This window comes from Polypterus senegalus, chromosome 15 (genome assembly GCF_016835505.1).
Source record: "Polypterus senegalus isolate Bchr_013 chromosome 15, ASM1683550v1, whole genome shotgun sequence".
NCBI lineage: Eukaryota > Metazoa > Chordata > Cladistia > Polypteriformes > Polypteridae > Polypterus > Polypterus senegalus.
Window position 1 is genome coordinate 40,285,027 of NC_053168.1, and position 21,588 is coordinate 40,306,614.

Genomic DNA, 21,588 nt, shown 5'->3' on the forward strand with positions numbered 1-21,588 from the left:
TCTTAGATTCACAGGTGACGATTTCATTAGTGGACACTTTGATGTTTATGAATGTTTAAACTCTCAAAAGCTGGATGTGATTTTATCGATGAAACCGGTTGTGTGCTTACAACGCTTGAAGATGCTGAATGTTACTTCAACACAACAAATCCTGCAAATACTGTTTTAATTGAAACAAACCATGAAACTCAAACCGATTATGACAGCAGCAATCCAAGCTGTGAGATTTGAGACAAGATTACTGTTCACATGGCCAACTGTAAGTTGCATGCTCAAGAGTAAGCTCAGCGACAGCTTGGTCATGTTACAACCGGAGGTCCAACTGACAACATGGTATACAAAGAGATCCTTAACAAATAATTATTGGCATATTTTCCCTCAGTTTAAAAAAGTTACATTTTCTTCTTAATAAAAATTTTAATGCAGTACTTGCTGTAAGCTGGTATTTTGCTAGTATATATATATATACTTTTTAATGTAGGTAGATCATTTCGATCTGGTCATTTTAAAAGTAGCTCGCAAGCCGAAAGACTGTGGGCACCCCTGATCTAGTTAGTTGCGGTAATAAGAGCGTAGAAAGCATAACTTGTCCAGCGTGCGGTCGTACAGGCGAGAGCGTACTTCGTGCAGAGTACACCAGCCGCTGAGAAAGCACGCTTTGCCTCCACTCAAGTAGGCAGCACAGTCATCAGATACAGATACGCTTGTTGCTCTGAAACACCACCATTTCAGCTTTTACCAATGCATCCAGTTTCTTGTCATTATTCTGTGATGGCAAGTTTCTTGGCACAGATAATGTGGATGCAACAAAATGACGCATTGCAATTTCAAGTTGCTGTTCAAAGCTGTTGTCTGACAGACGTCAATGAAGTCTTCAGTTTTCAACTATAACTCGATCGATTTTTACACTTTTACACGCTATATATGCGAGCTTGGCTGTTCCCGGTTTCCCGGGAATTACAGCAGTTTCATTCTCGGGAATGCAGGAATGAAAAATGTCCGGGAATCCTTTTAATTTTGCTTAGTGCATGCTGTGGTGATTCAAGCAAAGAATCTTGTAATGTGACTCTCCCTACCCGAATAATAGTGTTACTGAGTAATCACTGGGGTCACACTGAATTGCAGCACAAATTAAACATATAGACATTGGTAAAGCTGGTTATCTGAGCAGTAATGGCCGTGTTTCGGACATTATCCTTCATAAGTACCAGTGTCTGACAGTGATCTGCCCTTCTTGTGCAATATCTTAATCATACCCGTTTATTTCTCTTAGCCAGCCCTCATGTTATAAAAAGAAATAGAAGTAGGAATGTGCTTTTAATACAATTTTTCAATATATATACATTTTATACTGTGAAAAATATAATCAAGATTCTGCTGTACATTCACTACTGCCACCCATACTGATGAGGACATGACTCAGATATAAGGTAGAAAGTCATCTCCATTGATGATGATTGGGATGTCTGTTTTTATTCATGATGACTGAGACACATGTGAAGAGTTTTATCACAAAATATGTTAAATGACATATTCACATTTTTAGAACTATTGGTGCTGAAAAGTCATCAGTTTCATACTGAAGTTATATTAAAATTATGATATATCCTACTGCCCAGCATGAAAAACTGTATGCTGTTATAATTTGCTAATCGTCAAGTTTTTTCACCCTGTCACTGCCCTCCAGGCATTCACTATTGACTTCACTGACCAAGTACTTAATTTATTTCTATTGAGGTGATTATTTATTGTTAATCATGGCACTCTGTCAGCACCTGCCATGTCTACCCCATCATTGTTTACATCACCAAAATGGTTTGAGGTTGCACCTGCTGCAAGGTTTGTGTATGAGTTCTGCCAGCTTGCACCACAGCTAATTCGCAATGTTAGCAGTTGGCACAGTCAACCAAAATAAGCAACAGTTCATGTTTAAAAGGGGTAGTTTTGTAAGAGGCAGGCTGTTCAGCTTCTCCGTGGTCTTTTTATGGATCTGCTTGATGCTGTTTTCATAACGTTCTTTGCTGGGTTTTGCTGCTTTTGCATGTGCCTCCTGTGTATCTTTTGCTTTACTGTTACCCTATACCTTTGTTTTAAAACAAAAGTGCCCGTCTTAGTCTTTTTATTATTACATTTTAAATTTTTGTCTAAATATACGCCTGTGTTAATGGCTAATTGTGATTTGTGGCATTTTGTGAAAAAAGTTATAATTGATATGTTGTGTTTTGCAAAAACAAAAAAAAATTTGATTTATTTTGGAAAATGTAATATTTCAATATAGATTTGATAAATTTATATTGTCCATATTCACCACTGACCTTTGTTAACACAGAAAAGGTTGTTTTGTTTAATTTTGTTAAAACGTATGTACAGAATCCTGGATTTTGCATCTTTCCTAATGTTCAAAACAAGGTTTCTCCTTGAGGGGAGTGATGTTAAAAGCCAGGCTATTTACGGGATAACCTCTCCATCAAGCCATCAGATGATAAAACCAGCTCCATCTTACTCTTTGCCAGACAGTTTGTTGATCATACCTTAACATAAAATACATTTGGAAAAGCTTTGTTTTTACATTCCTTTAGCAGACAATGCATGGTTGGGGAGAGAATCTGGGGATGTGCATGCAAAAGTAAGAATTTTACAGATTGCCATACTAAAGGTGAAGTACCTCATAAAGGAACAAGTCCCAAAAATTCAAAATTCAAAGGATGCTATCCAGTTTTTTTACTTTTGGCAAGAAAGTCTGTTAAAAAGTCAGTTAAAATCATCACTTGTTATCATAAAATATGCCCAAATTAACATAGTTACTTTTAGATAGGTTCTTTTTGTCCTAGTTAGATATTTGCTGTAGAGTAACGGGTTGGAAAATGGATGGATGGATGGTTGGTTTACAGGCATATCTGATTATTCCACAGACACAATAACATAAAAATAGAAACAAGGAACGGTGTATGTATTTTTACAAACATGGACAAATGTGTTGGTTCCCCTCCATGAAATAAGAAGAATCCACAATTGTCTCTGAAATTACCTGAAACTGACCAAAGCAATTGGTACCCATCGTTTGTCCCAATTTAACAAAAATCAGACTTTGCTTTAGAGTTTTGCTTCAATAGACTATTTCAAATAAAAACACAATGATGGGACCTTTAACATATTAGTTTGTTGTGCAATCTTTAAAGGAGGTCGCTAGAAACGAGTGATTCCTGTAGCTCTCAGTGAAACTTCTGCACCTGTCAACAGATAGTTTAACTCACTCTTCCTGAGCAGACTACGCCAGCTATGTCAGATTTAAAATTTTTCAGATTGCATGTTTTAGTTCTTTCCATAGATGTCCAGTATGACTCAAATAAGGGCTCTTAGAAGACCACTTTAGAATACTCTGTTTTGTTCTCAGCCACTCTGTGGTGCTTTTAGCTCTTTGTTTTGGATCATTATCTTGTTGGAGGTTCCATGACCTACAACTGAGACAGAGCTTGATAACTAATAATGGTGGAGCACATTTTTCATAGTTTTTGTACAGTTGTTACATGTATGTGATGTAGAGAGATAAAGTTTATAATTGCTGCTGTTTTAAATTGCCTTCAACCCAGACGTAAACTATCAAAATGAAAAGTATGGATATTGGCATGTACTTGGCAGCCACTGTGATAATCTCCAAAGTATATTAATAATGTAATTTCTTTGTACTTTTGTCAGTTGTAGACTCAGAAGTCAAGCATTGTGTGCTAGTACAGACACATTACTTGTATTAAACTCAATCACTTGCCCTCTCAATCTCAAGCCATAACTACTCCTGAAGCCTCCTTTCTCCTTTGATTAAAGTCTCAAACAAGCCATTAACTTAGGTTTGTACTTATACCCTATGACTCAGTATGCACTCCAGCAGGTTAGAGACCTTTTCTCAGAGTTCTTTATGAGCTTAACCAAAGTCTACAACAAACACAGAATTTGTACTGACTTTTCAATACCAGAACAGTGTACCATGCCAAAAAATATTCGTCAGACATTTCTATTCCTAATAAAACATTACTGTAGCATATTTTACCATTGGAATCAGATACCATTGTTAAAGTCTGACACTAGAGCTCTCCTCAATCAAAAATGTATACAAATAAAATGAAGAGAGACTTTGCTAATTAATGTCTGCATTTTATTTCCCATGCATTATTTTTCATTTCACTGAGGCTGCAGATTGGCAGTAGTTTAATTGTGACCTTTCACAGAGGAACTTTCTATTAACCAGTAACTTTTTAAAGCTGATCATTGTTTAGCACAAAATGTAACTTCTTTAGGTATGTTCAAGAGCAGTAGAAAAGTGCAAGCTGGCAGTACCCTTTTGAGTTTGTATTTATGGTGGATTCAAAAAGTGAAAGGGTTCAGACCCCTTCACTTTCTGAACACTTTATTGTGTTGTAGATTTAATTTTAAATGAATACATATTTCATTTTTGCATATCAATCTACTCTTAATAACTCAAAATGACAAAGTGAAAACATGTTTTCAGAAAGACTGGCATATTTAATAAAAATCAGAAAGTGAAATCTCTTATTTATATAAGTTGTAGCTGTGCTTTACCCAGAAAATTTATGTACTACAGTGGACCTCACTTATATGGCCATCAGTGAAAATGATGTGTGCAACTAAGTATTTTTCTATTAAGATTTTTACCAAAGGCTCATATTTTTGGCAAGCAGTGTGGTGTACTGGTTAAGGCTTTGAACCTAGGACTTAATACCTAAAAGTTGTCAAATCCTGCTACTGACATTTTGTGACCTTGAGCAAGCCACTTCACCTGCCTGTGCTCCAATTGGAAAAACATAAGACATGGAACCAATTGAATCTCACATGTTGAATAATAATAAGTAATAATATTGTAAGGTCACTGGAGCTGCTTTTTCTTGAACATGCTAGACACAATTGCCCATGCGTAAAACATTCTGCATTAAATCAGTTTCTGCTTTTCCAAGTGACATGGCTTTTGTTGATGATCGTTGCAAAACACAATTTTACAGAAAAGTGTATTGTTTTGAACTGAAACGGATAATCAGTAAGAATAAAGTGAAATTTAAGTATATATTTTTATCATTGTAGTGAAAAGTCAAGCAAAATGAAATGTATGTTGTAATCTTTTTAGTTAGCCAATAAAAGGTATCATTTTGCTTGACTTCTCACTACATTCATAATGGCTAACACGGTACAACGGTACTATTTTTATCATTACAAAACATCTATAATTTTCACTTGCTTACATTGTTCACACAAGTATTTCTTTTTGTGTTTTTCATCAGCTGTATATTCAAGCTTGTATATTTTTACCATAACCAAAGACAGAGAATAAAGTCTTATAATCAGATCATGTTTTACTTTAACTTACTAGAAACAGCAATAACGTTTACTAGCTGTGCATTTAGGCAGCTATTGTAATGAATCAAATGTTTTTACTTTTGGGGCTGTTTCCACTAGTGCTTTCTATTTCCATTTCACACCTCACTGTATATGACAAATATTATTATGTATGTTTTGTCCAGTCTAGGACCTTGCCTCTTCTCCAGCTGTTCCTGGTTAGTGCTGTTGTCAATCAATTGTAATGCACCTTTCTTTTGCATAAAGCCACTTCTAAACGCAGCATAAAGTGTGTAAGTTAGCATAATATTAATAAATATCATCAAATAAAAATTTTATGAACAAATAAAAAAAATGTATAGGCCAATTTTGTTTTTTCTATAATATTACCAGACTTCAATCAAATCCGTCAAAGCATTTTTGAGATTTGGGGTATTTAGTTTTTTTTCCTGGTGAGGGGGGGGGGCACCCCTAAATATTAATGCATCGAATTTTCCCATTGTAGTGAATACCTACTGGCCTAGATGTGCAAACCTGCCAGATGAGAGGTAGTGTTTTTGTTGATGAGTGAGTGAGCAAGTCAGTCAGTCAACATTGCATTATACACAACATACAGTATGAGTATTCAGACGCTTTGCTGTTGCACTCTTGTGCACATTGTGGACAGGTTCATATTGTTTGCTTTAATTGACATTGACATGTGTCCATAACTTGTTTTGAGTCAACCTGTGACAAACTGAATTGATTACTCATTATTTAGAAAAGCACACACCTGTGTATATAAGGTCCCACAATTCTCACTGTATGTCAGGACACAAACCAAGCCATGAAGCCCAAGAAACCCTCTGTACACCCCCACAATCAAATTGTGATGTGGCATAGATCAAGGCAAGGGGAAAAAAACAATTCTAATGCTTTGAGTGTTTCAAGGAGTACAGTGGCTTTAATAATTGTGAAATAGAAGAATTTTGGAACCACAGGACTCTTCCTAGAGTTGGCCGTCTGGCCAAATTGAGGAATTAGGTAGGAAGGGTCTTGGTCAAGGTACTGATCAAGAACCCAGTGATCATTTTAACATAGCTTCTGAAATTCTCTGCTGAGATGGGGGAACCTGTTGGAAGCACAACCATCTCAACAACACTTCATTAACTTGGTATTTGTGGTATAGTGGCTAGACGGAAGCCACTCCTGTGCAATAGATACATTACTACCACTTTGTAAAAAGATTTTCTGATCTGATGTGACAAAAACTGAAATCTTTGGGCAAAACTCCAAGCACTATTTTTGGTGAAAAACCAGGCCCTAAGCATCACCAGCCTAAAAGCACATCTACAGAGAAGCATAGTGGTGGCATCATGATTCTTAGCATAAGGGATAGTAAGATTGGTCAGAATTGAGGTAATGATGAATGCAGCCAAATACAGAGTGGTCCTTGAAGAAAACCTGCTCCAGAGTGCCCACAGCTTCAGCCCAGGATGACAGTTCACCTTTCAGCATGATAAAGACACAAAGTATACAGCAAATACAACACTGGAGTGGGTTCAGGGCAAGTCCCTGACTGTTCTTGAGTGGGCCAGCCAAAGCCCAGGCTTAAATTCCCACAGTGCATGTGTGCGGAGACCTGCAGAAAGCAGTTTATAAATGCATTCCATCCAATCTAATGAAGCTTGAGAGGATCTGCTAGGAAGGAACAGAGTTACCTACAACACAAATCCAAGCATTCAAAGCTTCTAGAGACTAACCCAAAAAGACTCAAAGCTGTAATTGTTGCCAAAAGGACCTTGACAAAGTACTGAATTAAGGTTCTGAACACTTGTGTGAATGAGAGATTTAAATTTTTTATTTCTTTTTAAATTTGCCAACCTTTCTGAAAACATGTTTTAACTTTTTGATTATGAGTTATCGAGTTTAGATTAATGAGCAAAAATGCCAAATGTATCCATTTAAATCTAAACCTACAACACAATAAAGTGTACAGAAAGTGGAGGGACCTGAATTCTTGCTTGTAACCACTGTATTGCATTTTAATTCATTATTGTTAAATCCATTTTTCATATACTTCTTTTTCATTTATATAAAATTGATCATAAAAATAAAGAAAAGGGCAAGTTTGTCTTGCAATTTTTAGTTCTGACAGGGTGAAAATAGGAATTTGTTCAATAATAGCCTGGGGAACCATGCTGCAAGTGCTCATTTTCTTGAACTATGTATTTTTGTTGTGGTTTATTGTAAAGGTTTTATTCGTAATACATTTCATTTCCTTTCACTTTTTGTCTAGTATCTGTTTTATGATATATTTAAAATTTATTTTATTGATTTTTAGTTACTATAACTTTTTATTAATTATGTTTGTCATTATGTTTGGTGTCTTTAATAGGTGATGACAATATTAAGATTTTTGAGCTATCTGACTTTGAGGTTTGAAGAAATGTTGCTGTATCCAAGACAGACAGTGTGGTAGAATGAAATTGTGATGATTAAATGCAAAAGAATATTATAAGATAAAAGGTAGAGAGATATCGTCAGGAACAGTGTGACATTTTGCACATATTCTGTTGTTTTTTAATAACAGTTGTCTTTTTAAATTTATAGGTCACATTTCAGTTGACATTAGGACCAGAAATGATTTCCAGACCATAATGCCTAGCAGTATGTCAGGTAGGATATTTATTGTATATTTTCTACTGTACTTATTATATATGAATGTTAAAAGTTTCACTTTTACTTCTAAAATTGCACCTGTGGTAGTCTAAATATTAGAGAAAAAATATATGTAAATGGTGTAGAATGGACTAAATATTCATCCCATGTAAGTACTTGACCAAAGTTATAATAATGTTGTTATATACAGCAACTTCATATAAAACCGGTGATCAGATTTTTTTCTTAAGTGTCTAGTTTATTTGGCTGAGCTCTATTCACATATTGACTTGGATTGCAGTTCATAAATAAAGTGTTGTGTAAAGCATAGTTACATGAAGAACAAGAGGTACAAATAAAATGTATTTTTGTGTACAGTTTGTAGATAGCACCTATAAAATAAGTTTTCGCTTTTTATTGTTATGTAATACTGAATCACAGTGGATTTAAATTTGGCTTTTTTGACACTAATCAACAAAAAAGACTCTTTAATGTCAATGTGAAAACAGATTTCTGTAAAGGGGTCTAACATTGTTACAAATATAAAACATAAAACAATTCTTTGCATAAGTATTCAGTTCAACATTTAGCAGAAGCAGTTTTGGCAACTATGATAACCTTGTGTCTGTATGCACAAGTCTCTATCAGTTTTGGTCATCTGGACACTGACACATTTCACAGTTTCTGTTTTTAAAACTGCTCAAGAACTGCCAGGTTACATGGGGATTGTGAGTGAACAGTCTTTGTAGTCCAGCCACAGATTCGCCATTGGATTGAGGTCTGTTCCCATATTTATCAAACACCTCAGGATCATTCCAAGGGATTACACTAAAAGTCTGACTAGGTCGTGAATGTGTCCTGCCTCACAGGACATAAGATACAGTTATGAAGCATTGTACACTTAATTCCCAGCTAGTAGTGGGAGGTCTTTTTTGAGAATATATGACACAACACCATGAGGTGCAAAATGGCACCCATGAAGGTATTTTGGAAATCATGATGATGATTTGTAGTTTTCTGATACTAACACTATTGCTTCACCATAAAGGAAAAGATAATAAAAAATATCATTTAAAGTACTTTAGTAGAAAAAAAAAGAAGAACAAGGAAAACATACCAAAGTTGGATATTGTGCTAAGCTGAATATAATTATTGCTATTTTGCAACAACATCAAGAATAATTACTCTAATGAGCACCAAGACGGTAAAGACCAAGACACACACAGCGAATGTATTCTCCTAAGTCCTGGTTATGAAAACAGATAAAATGCTTTTAACTCCTTTTACTAATAATACTTCCAAATTTGCATCACTCTCAGATTTTTCTGCCAGTTTGGACCATTTTCCTACTCTAAGATGCTGGATAAATGCAGGCACTGGATTCTGACTAGGCCATTCCAGGACATTAATGTTGTTGTAGATTTGACTTCATGCTTGAGTTGTTGTCTTGCTAGAATACAAATCTTCTCCTAAGGTGGTAGTTTCTTGTAGACTGTGTCAGATTTTCCTCCTGGATTTATTGTGTTTTGCTGCATTCCTTTTCCCCTTTATCATCACAAGATTTGAATGGCCGGAGACAAAGAAGCATCTTAAAAGCATGATGTTGCCGCCATCATACATCACAGTGGGGATGGAGTGATTTTGATGTGCAGTGTTTGGCTTACAACAAACATATCTCAATTTTAGTAACATCAGACCATAGAACCTTCTTCCACCTGCTTCCAGGTTCTCACGTGCCTTTTGGGAAACTGTACCCAAGATATCATGTGCATGTTTTTGTTTCAACAATGGATTTTTCCTTGCTCCTCTCCCATAAATTTTGACTAGTAAAACACCCAGACAAAAATACTAGCAGCTTTTACCCATCTGTCCTTACATCACTTCTTGTCATTAAATATATATTTAATACATCCAGTGGTGTTTTGACAAACATGCCTCTTTAATGTTGTGTGGAAAGCAGAGACAGGCAGGCTGGACTTATCATTAACATCATTTCTGCACCCCATTATCTCTACTTATCATCATAGCCAATAGTAATAGCCTTCTTTCTAATACATTTTTCTTTCCTATGTTTGACTATATGGACTGGTATTTGCATGCTCATCCCAATTCATTCCAAGATATCATGTAAGCATCTTCTTTCCTGTTTTCTTCTTCCTTTATTCCCTAGAGTCTTCCAGACATTATAGTTTTATTAGTCACCCATCCTCCAAACATGCCCAAACAGTTATAGTTTCCTGGTTTTGATCTTGTCCTCAACCATTCTTCTTCTATTCAAGTTTCTCAAATTTTTCACTTGAGTGTTGTACCGTGTTAGACATTATGGATGTAATGAGAAGTTGATCAAAATTACACATTTTATTGGCTAACTAAAAAGATTATAAAATTCAAGCTTTCAATGTAGCTCAGGCCCCTTCTTCAGGCAAGATGTAATCAATATACATCTTGCTTGAAGAAGGGGTATGGCGTTATTTCAGTGCCACTATTCTGAGCACACGTAAAAAAATAGGATAATATCTTTAATTATTTTATTTTAAAATTGGGGTTTAATTGAGTTTAGTTGATTTAGCTACATTTCGACTGTTTCCGAATGCAGCAGCTAGCTTAGCTGATTGGAGACCGTAAGAGCCAATCAGAATTTTTGAAACCAAGTCTGTGATTGGTTGGTTTTGTGGCACACTTATAACGGTGTACAGAGAGTTGAGCTTGCAGCAGAGAATGTTGTGAGCTAGCAACACATTGCAGCAAGCGCAAATGAAAAAACTGAGCGAGAGGGGGTGCTATTGTGTGTGTGTATATGGATAAGTGCAAACACTGAAATACATTTTTTGCACGCAGCAATGAATTTTGTTCACTCAAATTCAGCTTTGTACGCTCAAAATAAATTTCTCCTCAAAATGCAACACTTGCACTTGCAATATTTTTTTACGTGCGCTCAGAATAGTAGCACTGAAATAACGCCATAAAGGGGCCTGAGCTGCCTCGAAAGCTTGCATTTTGTAATCTTTTTAGTCATTTTGCTTGAAGTCTCATTACTCAGATTTTCTTGTTATCCACCATGTTCCTCCAACTTATTCTCATCATTTCTTTAACACCTCATTTCAAACATAAGCAGTTTCCCAATATACCCCTTTTTAGCATTCATGATTCACATGTATATACTAATGTAGATATTTAATGTACACAGTTTAGTTGTCATATTGATGTTTCTACTCTTCCATACTGTACTCAGTTCTGCAAAAGCACCACTTGCTGTGTCAATTCTCCTTTGTTTTTCCTTACTGCAATCATTAGCTGATCAAGCCATCTAGGTATATAAACTCGTCTACGCATTAAAATTATTCTCATTTCAGGTACATTATGTACCTCACAGTTATTGCCCTCCATCATTACTTTCTTCTTGTGTTTTTTTATGTAAAGCTCAAAGTCATTACCATGCGTTTGCAAATCATTCTACTGCAGCCAGCAAAACTATGCAAATCACAGATCCTTCATATGTATTATATGTGCCTCCACCCCTCCATGTTCCTGCACTTACAGTTTTTCCATAAACTTTTCCATGATTTCCACAAATAATAGCAGAGGGTCATTTCACATCCTTGTCTACGTCCTTCCATGGCTCTTACCCTTTCACCCAGGCTTTTCTTAGTCTTGACAGCCATCTCTGACATATCATACTGGCTTCTAATTATCCTAATCAGTTTCTCAGATGTTCCCATGCTGACCAATGAACTCCACAATCCTTCATGCCATTACAAGTCAAAAGCTTTCTCTAACTAAGGTGCTCAGTGGAAGATTTTTTTTTATTTAGTTAGGATTACTTTAGCAATCAATAGATGCATTAGTATGTCTTTGGTAACTTCCCTGTTCCTCACTTAAATTTTTTTAGAGGCAAAAGTAATGGTCCTCCCTCCAGTTACTAAGGATCCCACTCCTCCGCCTCCCTGAGAAAGCCTACGCCAGGGTGCTGGAACACTGCAACAGTTGAACCTCATAGCCATAAGGAAAACTGGCGATTATGTCCTGGCCTTATTATAGTACTCCTAATTCTTGCATGGATATTTGAGTTGCCAATGCAATTTGTCAGTCCTGTGTATATGTGCTTTGTGGATTTAGATAAAGCTCATTCTGGACCCTCTGCTATGTGCTGTTTGTCTGTATATTTGCAGAGAGAGGCTTGTGTTTGAATGATTAGTGTTTAATCTATTCGCTGTGCCCTTTTGACTCCACCAAGAATGCATTTTATCTCCTCTCATATTCATGATTTTCATAGACAGGTTATGAAGGCACAGCCAGGAATTATAGGATGTGCAGTTTGAGAACCTAACGGATGCATCTCTGCAGTCTGTAGATTATGAAACCCTCTTGGCCTCGGCAGATTATAATCACTGTACCCAGTGGAATGGTTCACAGCTGAATGAGATGCAGATTGTTTTGTGAAGCAGTGAAGCAGTTCAAATACCTGGGGGTGACTGCTAGATTGGCAAGCAAAACAGTGCAGCAATTACCAGGCTGTGAAATGGGAGATTTGGACAAAATGTTCCATTTACCATCCTGTCCATTCTCCTCTTTACTTTTGATAATGAGCTCTAGAGTAGTGACTGAAGGAAGGAGATAGCAAGTTCAGACAGTTGAAATGAGCTTACTTTACAGGGTTTCTGGTCTCATTCTCAGTGATTCAACCATGCTTTCACTGGATCAACAGGATTATGTTGAGGTGGTTTGGGCATGTAGTTAGAATGCTCTAGTCACACCTTCACATTTAGGTCTACAAGGCATTGCCAACTAAGAAAGATTTAGAGGCAGACCCAGGTTACAGTGGAGTTATTATATTCATCTGCTGGCCTGGGAGCATCTGGGAAGTCCTCATGAGGTGCAGGATAAAGATACTGAAGGGTAGTTGTTGGTAGCCCAGCTTAGTGTGCTGCTACCACAGCCTTAATCAAGATGAATGTTAAAAATAAATGCATATAAATTCTATACTGTATAAACAGTTTGACACCAAAAGGTTTATCAACATTTTGAAAATGAATGAATGGAACACCTTGTACAACCTCCAATGTCTAACTGACAACAGACAAACCTACAGAAATGAAAATATATACATTTTCATAAAGCATCACATGTCCGAGTGTAAGAACTCCAGACTGGACCACCATATGTTTACCCATGGTGTTTTGCAGTTAGTCTTAAAAGACTGATTGTCCTCAGTAGCCTCCATGCTGCTTCCACCGTTAAAATGATAACCTGCTCCCAGTATGCTGTCCTAACTAGGCGTAAAGGTCTTTCATCCTCTTTAAAGCCCTCTGTGGCCTCATTCTCTCTGAGAAGATCAGACATTCCTAGAAATTTCCTAGCAAATGTATGCAAAGAAATGACATGCTTCCATTCAGTTCACAAGTGTGACCAGACATTTGCGCGATAGACATATAAACGCCGACAAAATCGCGTAGACAAAATCGCGCCGACAAAATCACGAACGTTTCATTAAATATGAATTACTAGTTTAAAGCATATATAATGTTTATTTTAGAAGTCAATATTATGAGACGCGGCATGCCATCAGCACGGCACGCAGATAGCCCTTAAGATCACGCCCTGCATATGTAGGAAGAATTGCAGCAAGACGTCTTGATAGTTGAGCGTATTTAGACTTGCTGGCTGCCTGACTGCTGGTAATTCCGCTTTGTATACGACGCTTATGCCAACCCTCGACTGAGTTATTTGTTCACGGCATGCCATCAGCAGTTATAACAGTTATAACCTAGCACATGTGTACATAATGCGTACGTACGCGTCCCACTCTTCTGGCCTTTCTCGCGATTTTGTCGTGGCGATTTTGTCGGCGCGCATTTGTCGAAAACCAGTTAGCGGGTTTGTCGGCGCTCATTTGTCCATCGCGGTTTTGTCGGGGCGCAAATGTCTATCAAGCTTTTGTCGGTGAACCGTTCACAAGTATGTTTTACTGATGCTGGTACACCCATGCATTATGCCCTTCGAGGGCATGCAAAACATTCACCCGGCCTACCAACCCTAGCAGCTCCAGTACTTCCACATTAACATGCACAGGACCTCTTTAGCTGTCAGTGTAGCTGCCCATAGCACCTAGCCTGTGCAGTCCTTGTAGTGCCCTTATGTCTTGCCAGTTGAGCATGCCACATATCTCGTATATAATACTTTTCTCAAGGAATTGTGGTTGTAAGCCTCTGACTCTTAGGATGTTCTCTGGCAGTGGAAAGCCCTGGAAAGAAAGAAGAATGTATGAAAGACTGATGTGTACATACATGAATTTTAAGAATTAATCAAGTTATAGATAGATAGATAGATAGATAGATAGATAGATAGATAGATAGATAGATAGATAGATAGATAGATAGATAGATAGATAGATAGATAGATCTTCTTGTCATTGTCACTTTTACAAAGGAACAACGAAATTGAAGGTGCTAATGTGGCCCTGGTGGTGAATATTATGAAAATCTTCTCGTAAGTGTTTCATATTTCCAACAAGAAATGATAGTACCTGGAAATCATTCACCATGTGATTGGAGTTAGTACAGTATATTTTGAATAAAATTGCTCTGAATCATGTAATCTACAATAATTTTCAAAAAGTAATTGGAACATGGATTCAGTAACACTGAAGAAACAGATACTGTAGTAAAGTTCTTTGCTTCCACCTTAATAAATATCTGTAGAGAAGAAGAAAGGCAAAAAGTAGGAAGGAACTTCACAGATCACAAGAAGCGAGTTATTTAAAGTCATAAAAAAGATGTCACTTTGATCTGTGGTTGGTTTTAAGAAGTGGATTAACAGATTATATCTTGCTTCCTCAAGCCTCCCTTGTAATCCTTTATCCAATAATTAATTCTAATAATGCCTTGAGATAATTTTGTTCCTCCTGTATTCTGACTATTATACTTTTGGTGACTTGTAGCTCAGATAATCTCCTTGCTACAAAAAACAGAGTTAAGCATCTCCCAAAATTTAAGAATTGCATGCTAGTAGTTTAGTAATCTTTAGAATATGATTGGTTAAAATCCATCATTTGGGAGTGACTATGGATACATGCAATGTTTAAACTGCTGTTTGATTAATTTACTGAGTGTGATTTTATCATATCAAGGACATTTTGTAAATCACAGGAGCCACACTAACATTTACAAGCAGTTTTTAGACTGACATTTATCAAACTGTGTTTTGCTAAGTATTTCATAAACTTGGAGTAATTTGCAGTAATTTAGAGCTAATTTAGACGGATATGTTGAACTACACTCACTGGCCACTTTATTAGATACAACTTGCTGGTACCAGGTTGGACCCCCTGTTGCCTTCAGAACTGCTGTAATTCTTCATTGCATAGCTTCTACAAGGTCCTGGAAATATTCCTCAGGGATTTTGGCCCATATTGACATGATATCATTGTACAGGTGCTGCAGATTTGCCGGCTACACATCCATGATGTGAATCTCCCATTCCACCATATGCCAAAGGTGCTCTACTGGATTAAGATCTGGTAACTGTGGAATCCATTTGAGTATAGTGAACTCATTGTCATTTTCAAGAAACCCGTTTGAAATGATTTGAGCTTTGTGACATGTCACATTATCCCACTGGAAGTAGCCAGAAAATGGGTACACTGTGGTCATAAAGGAATGGAAATGATCATCAACAATACCCAGGTACGCTGTTGTATCTAAAGATAGATAAATACTTTATTAATCCCAAGGGGAAATTCACATAATCCAGCAGCAGCATACTGATACCAAAAAAAAAAAAATAAAATTAAAGAGTAATAAAAATGCATGTAAAAACAGACAATAACTTTGAATAATGTTAGCGTTTACCCCCCTGGGTGGAATTGAAGAGTCGCATAGTGTGGGGGGAGGAACGATCTCCTCAGTCTATCAGTGGAGCAGGACAGTGACAGCAGTCTGTCGCTGAAGCTGCTCCTCTGCCTGGAGATGATACTGTTCAGTGGATTCTTCATGATTGACAGGAGCTTGCTCAGCGCCCGTCGCCCTGCCACAGATGTTAAACTGTCCAGCTTCATTCCTAGAACAGAGCCTGCCTTCCCTCACAAGTTTGTCCAGGTGTGAGGCATCCTTCTTCTTTATGCTGCATCCCCAGCACACCACCGCGTAGAAGAGGGCACTCACCACAACCGCCTGGTAGAACATCTGCAGCATCTTATTGCAGATGTTGAAGGACGCCAACCTTCTAAGGAAGTATAGTTGGCTATAACCTTTCTTACACAAAGCATCAGTATTGGCAGTCCAGTCCAATTTATCATCCAGCTGCACTCCCAGGTATTTATAGGTCTGTACCCTCTGCACACAGTCTCCTCTGATGATCACGGGGTCCATGAGGGGCCTGGGCCTCCTAAAATCCACCAACAGTCCCTTGGTCTTGCTGGTGTTCAGGTGTAAGTGGTTTGAGTTGCACCATTTAACAAAGTCTTTGATTAGCTTCCTATACTCCTCCTCCTGCCCACTCCTGATGCAGCCCACAATAGCTGTGTCATCAGCGAACTTTTGCATGTGGCAGGACTCCGAATCGTATTGGAAGTCTGATGTATATAGGCTGAACAGGACAGGAGAAAGTACAGTCCCCTGCGGCGCTCCTGTATTGCTGACCACAATGTCAGACCTGCAGTTCCCGAGACGCACATACTGAGGTCTGTCTGTAAGATAGTCGACGATCCATGCCACCAGGTGTGAATCTACTCCCATCTCTGTCAGCTTGTCCCTAAGGAGCAGAGGTTGGATGGTGTTGAAGGTGCTAGAGAAGTCCAAAAACATAATTCTTATAGCACCCCTGCCTCTGACCAAGTGGGAGAGGGATCGGTGTAGCATATAGATGATGGCATCCTCTGGGACTGGAGTGATACAAGATGTTTTCCAAAGCCTCGGGACTCTCCCCTGTTCGAGGCTCAGGTTGAAGATACGCTGTAGAGGACACCCCAGTTCCAACATACAGGCCTTCAGCAGTTGTGGCGATACTCCATCTGGACCCACTGCTTTGGTGGCATGAAGTCTCCTCAGCTCTCTGCTCACCTGCGCTACTTTAATTGTGGGTGGGGATGTCTCTCCTATGCTGGTATCAGCAGAAGGATGGTTGGAGGATGCAGTACTCCGAGGTGAGAGTGGGTTAGGGTGGTCAAACCTATTAAAGAAGTTGTTCATTTGGTTTGCTTTCTCCACGTCTCTCTCTTTTCTTCTAACACACTGGTCATCCCGCACACACGATCAAACGCGAGAGCAACTGCATAACTCCGGCTGTGATCTAGTTAGCCTTCCAATTTATATCGACTAAAGAAGGGATTTTTTAAAAAAATTATTTGGGGAGTGTATGGGCTGGATGTGGAATTGAACCAATCCTGCCTTGTATCAACTGTTCAGGCTGGTGGTGGTGGTGTGATGGTGAGAAGGATATTTTCTTGGCATTCGTTTGCCCCTTTATACCAATTGAGCATTGTTTATCAATCGAATGACTCAGGCGCTGACGCGAGTGGCAGCCTTTCCAGCAGCTCTGTGTATGACTTTATCTTTAAAGTCTTTATCTTTATCTTTCTATCTTTTTCTCTGTTTTTCTTTATTTCACTGTTAACTCCTACCACTTTCTTTTATGTGGACTCGTTCCTTGGACACTTTTTACTACTTAGAGATGGATTTTTACACACCGAGACTCATCTATTCAAGAAGTCAACTTCAAGCGCTGAGAACAAATGCGCACGCCGGTGTGGTTCCCTATTTACCTGACGAGGTAAGAAGGCGGTATCAGGGCAGCAGAGCCGGTGCTAAGATGAAAGCCACGCGTCTAGCAAGAAAGTGGCGCTACAAACTTTCGGTGACTTCTGTGATCCTGGGAAATGTGAACTCACTACCAAATAAGATCGACAAACTAGCTGCACTGGTGAAAAATGTCAGGGTCTACAGAGAATGCAGTTTGCTGTGTTTTAGTGAAACGTGGCTATCAACTAACATCCCAGATGCTAACATGGAGCTACCCGGGTTTAGCACAGTTAGAGCAGACAGAGATGCAAGTACCAGCCGGAAGCAGAAAAGAGGAGGACTCGCTCTCTATGTAAACACAAGGTGGTGTAACTCAGGACATGTAAACGTTAAAATCTCCACTTGCTGCAAGGACATCGAACTGTTGGCCGTAAGTTTTTAAGAAGAAAAGAGATCTCAGACTGGCCGCTCTGTATGTCAATCAAGTGGCAAATGCCATAGGGAGGATATATGATAGACTAACATTAAAAAAAAAATAATTTTGAATGCAACGCAATCTACCTGTACTACCTTTGCAATCTACTGGTCGATCGCGATCAACGCATTGGGCACCCCTGCTGTAGCTCATCTGCTTCAAGGTTTGACGTGCTGTGCTTTAAGAGATGCTCTTCTGCATACCTCAGTTGTAATGCGTGGTTATTTAAGTTACTACTGTCTTTCTTTCAGCTCAAACTAGTCTGGCCATTCTCCTCTGACCTCTGGCATCAACAAGGCATTACAGTAATCCCTCGCTATATCGCACTTTGACTTTCGCGGTTTCGCTCTATCGCGGATTTTATATGAAAGCATAACTAAATATATAACGCGGATTTTTCGCTGCTTCGCGGGTTCTGCAGACAATATGTCTTTTTACTTCCTGTACATGATTCCTCAGTTGGTTTGCCCAGTTGATTTCATACAAGGGACGCTATTGGCGGATGACTAAGAAGCTAACCAATCAGAGCACGCAGTTAAGTTCCTGCCTGCTGAATGCAGTGTTAACCAGGAAGTCTCGTCTCGCTCATTCAGCATCAACGTGTTTCGCTGTGTAAAGAGTTGTGCTCTTTTGTGTTTATCTTTGTGCATAGTCAAGCCCTTCATTATGGCTCCAAAACGATCTGCTACTGCTTCAGGGGCCGTGCCCAAGCGCAAACGGAAGATGGTAACGATTGCCGAAAAGGTAAACGTTTTGGATTTGTTGAAGGCTACGATTCTTTTTATTTAAAAAGTAGGAAAGAAATATAAGATCTACGGCCGCAGTGTCCTTTTAACCAGGGTGCAAAACGAGTTGTAAGTGGATTTAATAAGGCAGTAGTCCGGATGGAATCTGCTTTAGGGATTTGGATTGAAGACTGCCAGAAGAAGAACAACGGCAGTGCTACACAATCGCCTGAAGTGGCTCCTTTAAGGGCTGTAACGCTCTCCTTTGTTGTTCAGTAAAATAAAACTCATTGTTATCGGACAAGTCATCGTGTCATTGTTGGTGAGTAACCATAATTAATTTTCTACTTACAGTACTTAGTACATGTACGTGCATTTAGTGTCACTGTACACACATTTACTGTATACTATTTTTCTTGTATCATACGTATTTATTGCTGGTGGCATGTCTATCGTAATGGCTGTAACATATGTGCTTTCGGAGACACTCAATATCTTTAAAATAATATTTAGGTTTTACTGTATATAAACAGTGTGTTTATATACATAATTTCAATGAATCTTACCTAATATCTAAGAGAATACAAAGGGATTATACTGTATAACTCTGCGGGGAATATTTATAAACAGTGTGGGAGAGTTTATAAGGGCTTAAAATATATAAAATAACCATAGAAACATATGGTTTCTACTTCGCGGATTTTCACCTATCGCGGGGGGGGTCTGGAACGCAACCCCCGCGATCGAGGAGGGATTACTGTATTTGCCCAGACAACTGCTATTTTCCCATTTTTGGACAATTCGCTGTAAACCCTAGAGATGGTTGTGTGGGGAAAATCCCAGTAGATCAGCAGTTTCTGAAATACTCAGATCAGCCCATCTGGCACCAACAACCATGCCACTTTCAAAGTCACTTAAACCACCTTTTTTCTCCATTCTGATGCTCCATTTGAACTTCAGCAGGTTTTCTTTACAATGTCTACATGCCTAAATGTATTGAGTTGCTGCCAAGTGATTGGCTGATTAGATATTTGAGGTAACAAGCTGTTGGACAGGTGTACCTAATAAAGTGGCCGGTGAGTGTATATTTATGTTATGCTTATGATATTCTCAAAAGTCCAGAACTGTGGATTTGATCTCTTCATCTTTACTGCTAAAAGTAACACATGGCATTCACATAATTCTTTTTTTTTCAGGGTCACCTATTTTTATGTGTTATGAGTATAACAGGGCTACATGGTTGCCAATTACTATTTTTACAAGTTTAAATAAAGACTATATAGCCAATCAAGGCTATTAGGCTGCCTTGCAAGGACTTTTAGTCCCAGGGTTCAGGCACAAAATTAAAGCCCTGCTGTACTTCTCCTGTCAGGCTTCATTTGTCTAATATGTGTGGCTTGAGGATTGGATTCCTTCCTATCTAAAGACAATCAAATAAACTTGATAAGCATCATTCTGATTTGGCGTGAACACAGTTAATGGTAATGGTCCTGCAGCAGCTATCCAGATCTGCCAGTTAGAAAAGAAGTTACAAGTTCTAAAATGGCCAATGTTACATGAGGAGAATATGCAGATGCCGTGTAGACAGTAACTGGGCTTGGGAATTGAGCAGAGGTTTTTTGAAGCTGTGAGACATCAGTGTTAACCACTGCCCAGCATTACTCCTCACCTTGAAATATTCTCAGATTCTTGGCAGATGTCATCGCCTGTTTTGACTGATGACCTGCATGATGTTATGTACTTACTTTGGTAACAGTGTAATATAATTTAAAAGTTTAGCTTTTTGCATTGTTTTTAATTCAGCTTCCCTGTACTTTGCAGCTAACATCATTTCTAAAGGTTACATTACATTTTACAAGTCGTACCAACAGAATCGAGTTGCAAGCTGCCTTCACTCCTACTCAGCAATTACTTTCATGTGAGTCAGCTTGTTTGTTGCTAAATCTGATAATTGATGAATTTAGGTCTCTATTGCTGATTTTATCAGTTTTAAAAATTAAAGGACCATTGATAATGCTGTAAGCTTTAAAGACTTCGTTAAATGGTGCGACTCAAACCACCTACAAATGAACACCAGCAAAACCAAGGAGCTGGTGGTGGATTTTAGGAGACTCAGGCCCCTCCTGGACCCCGTGATCATCAGAGGAGACTGTGTGCAGAGGGTACAGACCTATAAATACCTGGGAGTGCAGCTGGATGATAAATTGGACTGGACTGCCAATATTGATGCTCTGTGCAAGAGAGGACAGAGCCGACTATACTTCCTTAGAAGGCTGGCGTCTTTCAACATCTGCAATGAGATGCTGCAGCTGTTCTATCAGGCGGTTGTGGTGAGTGCCCTCTTTTACGTGGTGGTGTGCTGTGGAGGCAGCATAAAGAAGAGGGACGCCTCATACCTGGACAAACGGGTGAGGAAGGCAGGCTCTATTGTAGGCACGGAGCTGGACAATTTGACATCTGTGGCAGAGCGACGGGCGCTGAGCAGGCTTCTGTCAATCATGGTGAGTCCACTGCATCCACTAAACAGTATCATCTCCAGACAGAGGAGCAGCTTCAAGGACAGACTGCTGTCACTGTCCTCCTCCACTTACAGACTGAGGAGATCATTCCTCCCCCACACTATGCAACTCTTCAGTTCCACCCAGGGGGGTAAACGTTAACATTATACAAG

The 21,588-nt window shown here is 38.7% G+C and overlaps 1 protein-coding gene across 4 annotated transcripts in view; it reads left to right on the forward strand.

Moving 5' to 3' along the window:
* Positions 1-21,588, forward strand: part of thrb (thyroid hormone receptor beta) — a 342,103-nt gene that overhangs the window by 275,165 nt on the left and 45,350 nt on the right. For all 4 annotated transcript variants that reach the window (XM_039737545.1, XM_039737544.1, XM_039737547.1 and 1 more), the window contains exon 3: positions 7,936-8,001. In XM_039737545.1, the coding sequence (XP_039593479.1) occupies positions 7,983-8,001 (19 nt within the window). In that variant the 5' untranslated portion in view covers positions 7,936-7,982. The remainder of the gene's footprint in view (positions 1-7,935; positions 8,002-21,588) is intronic.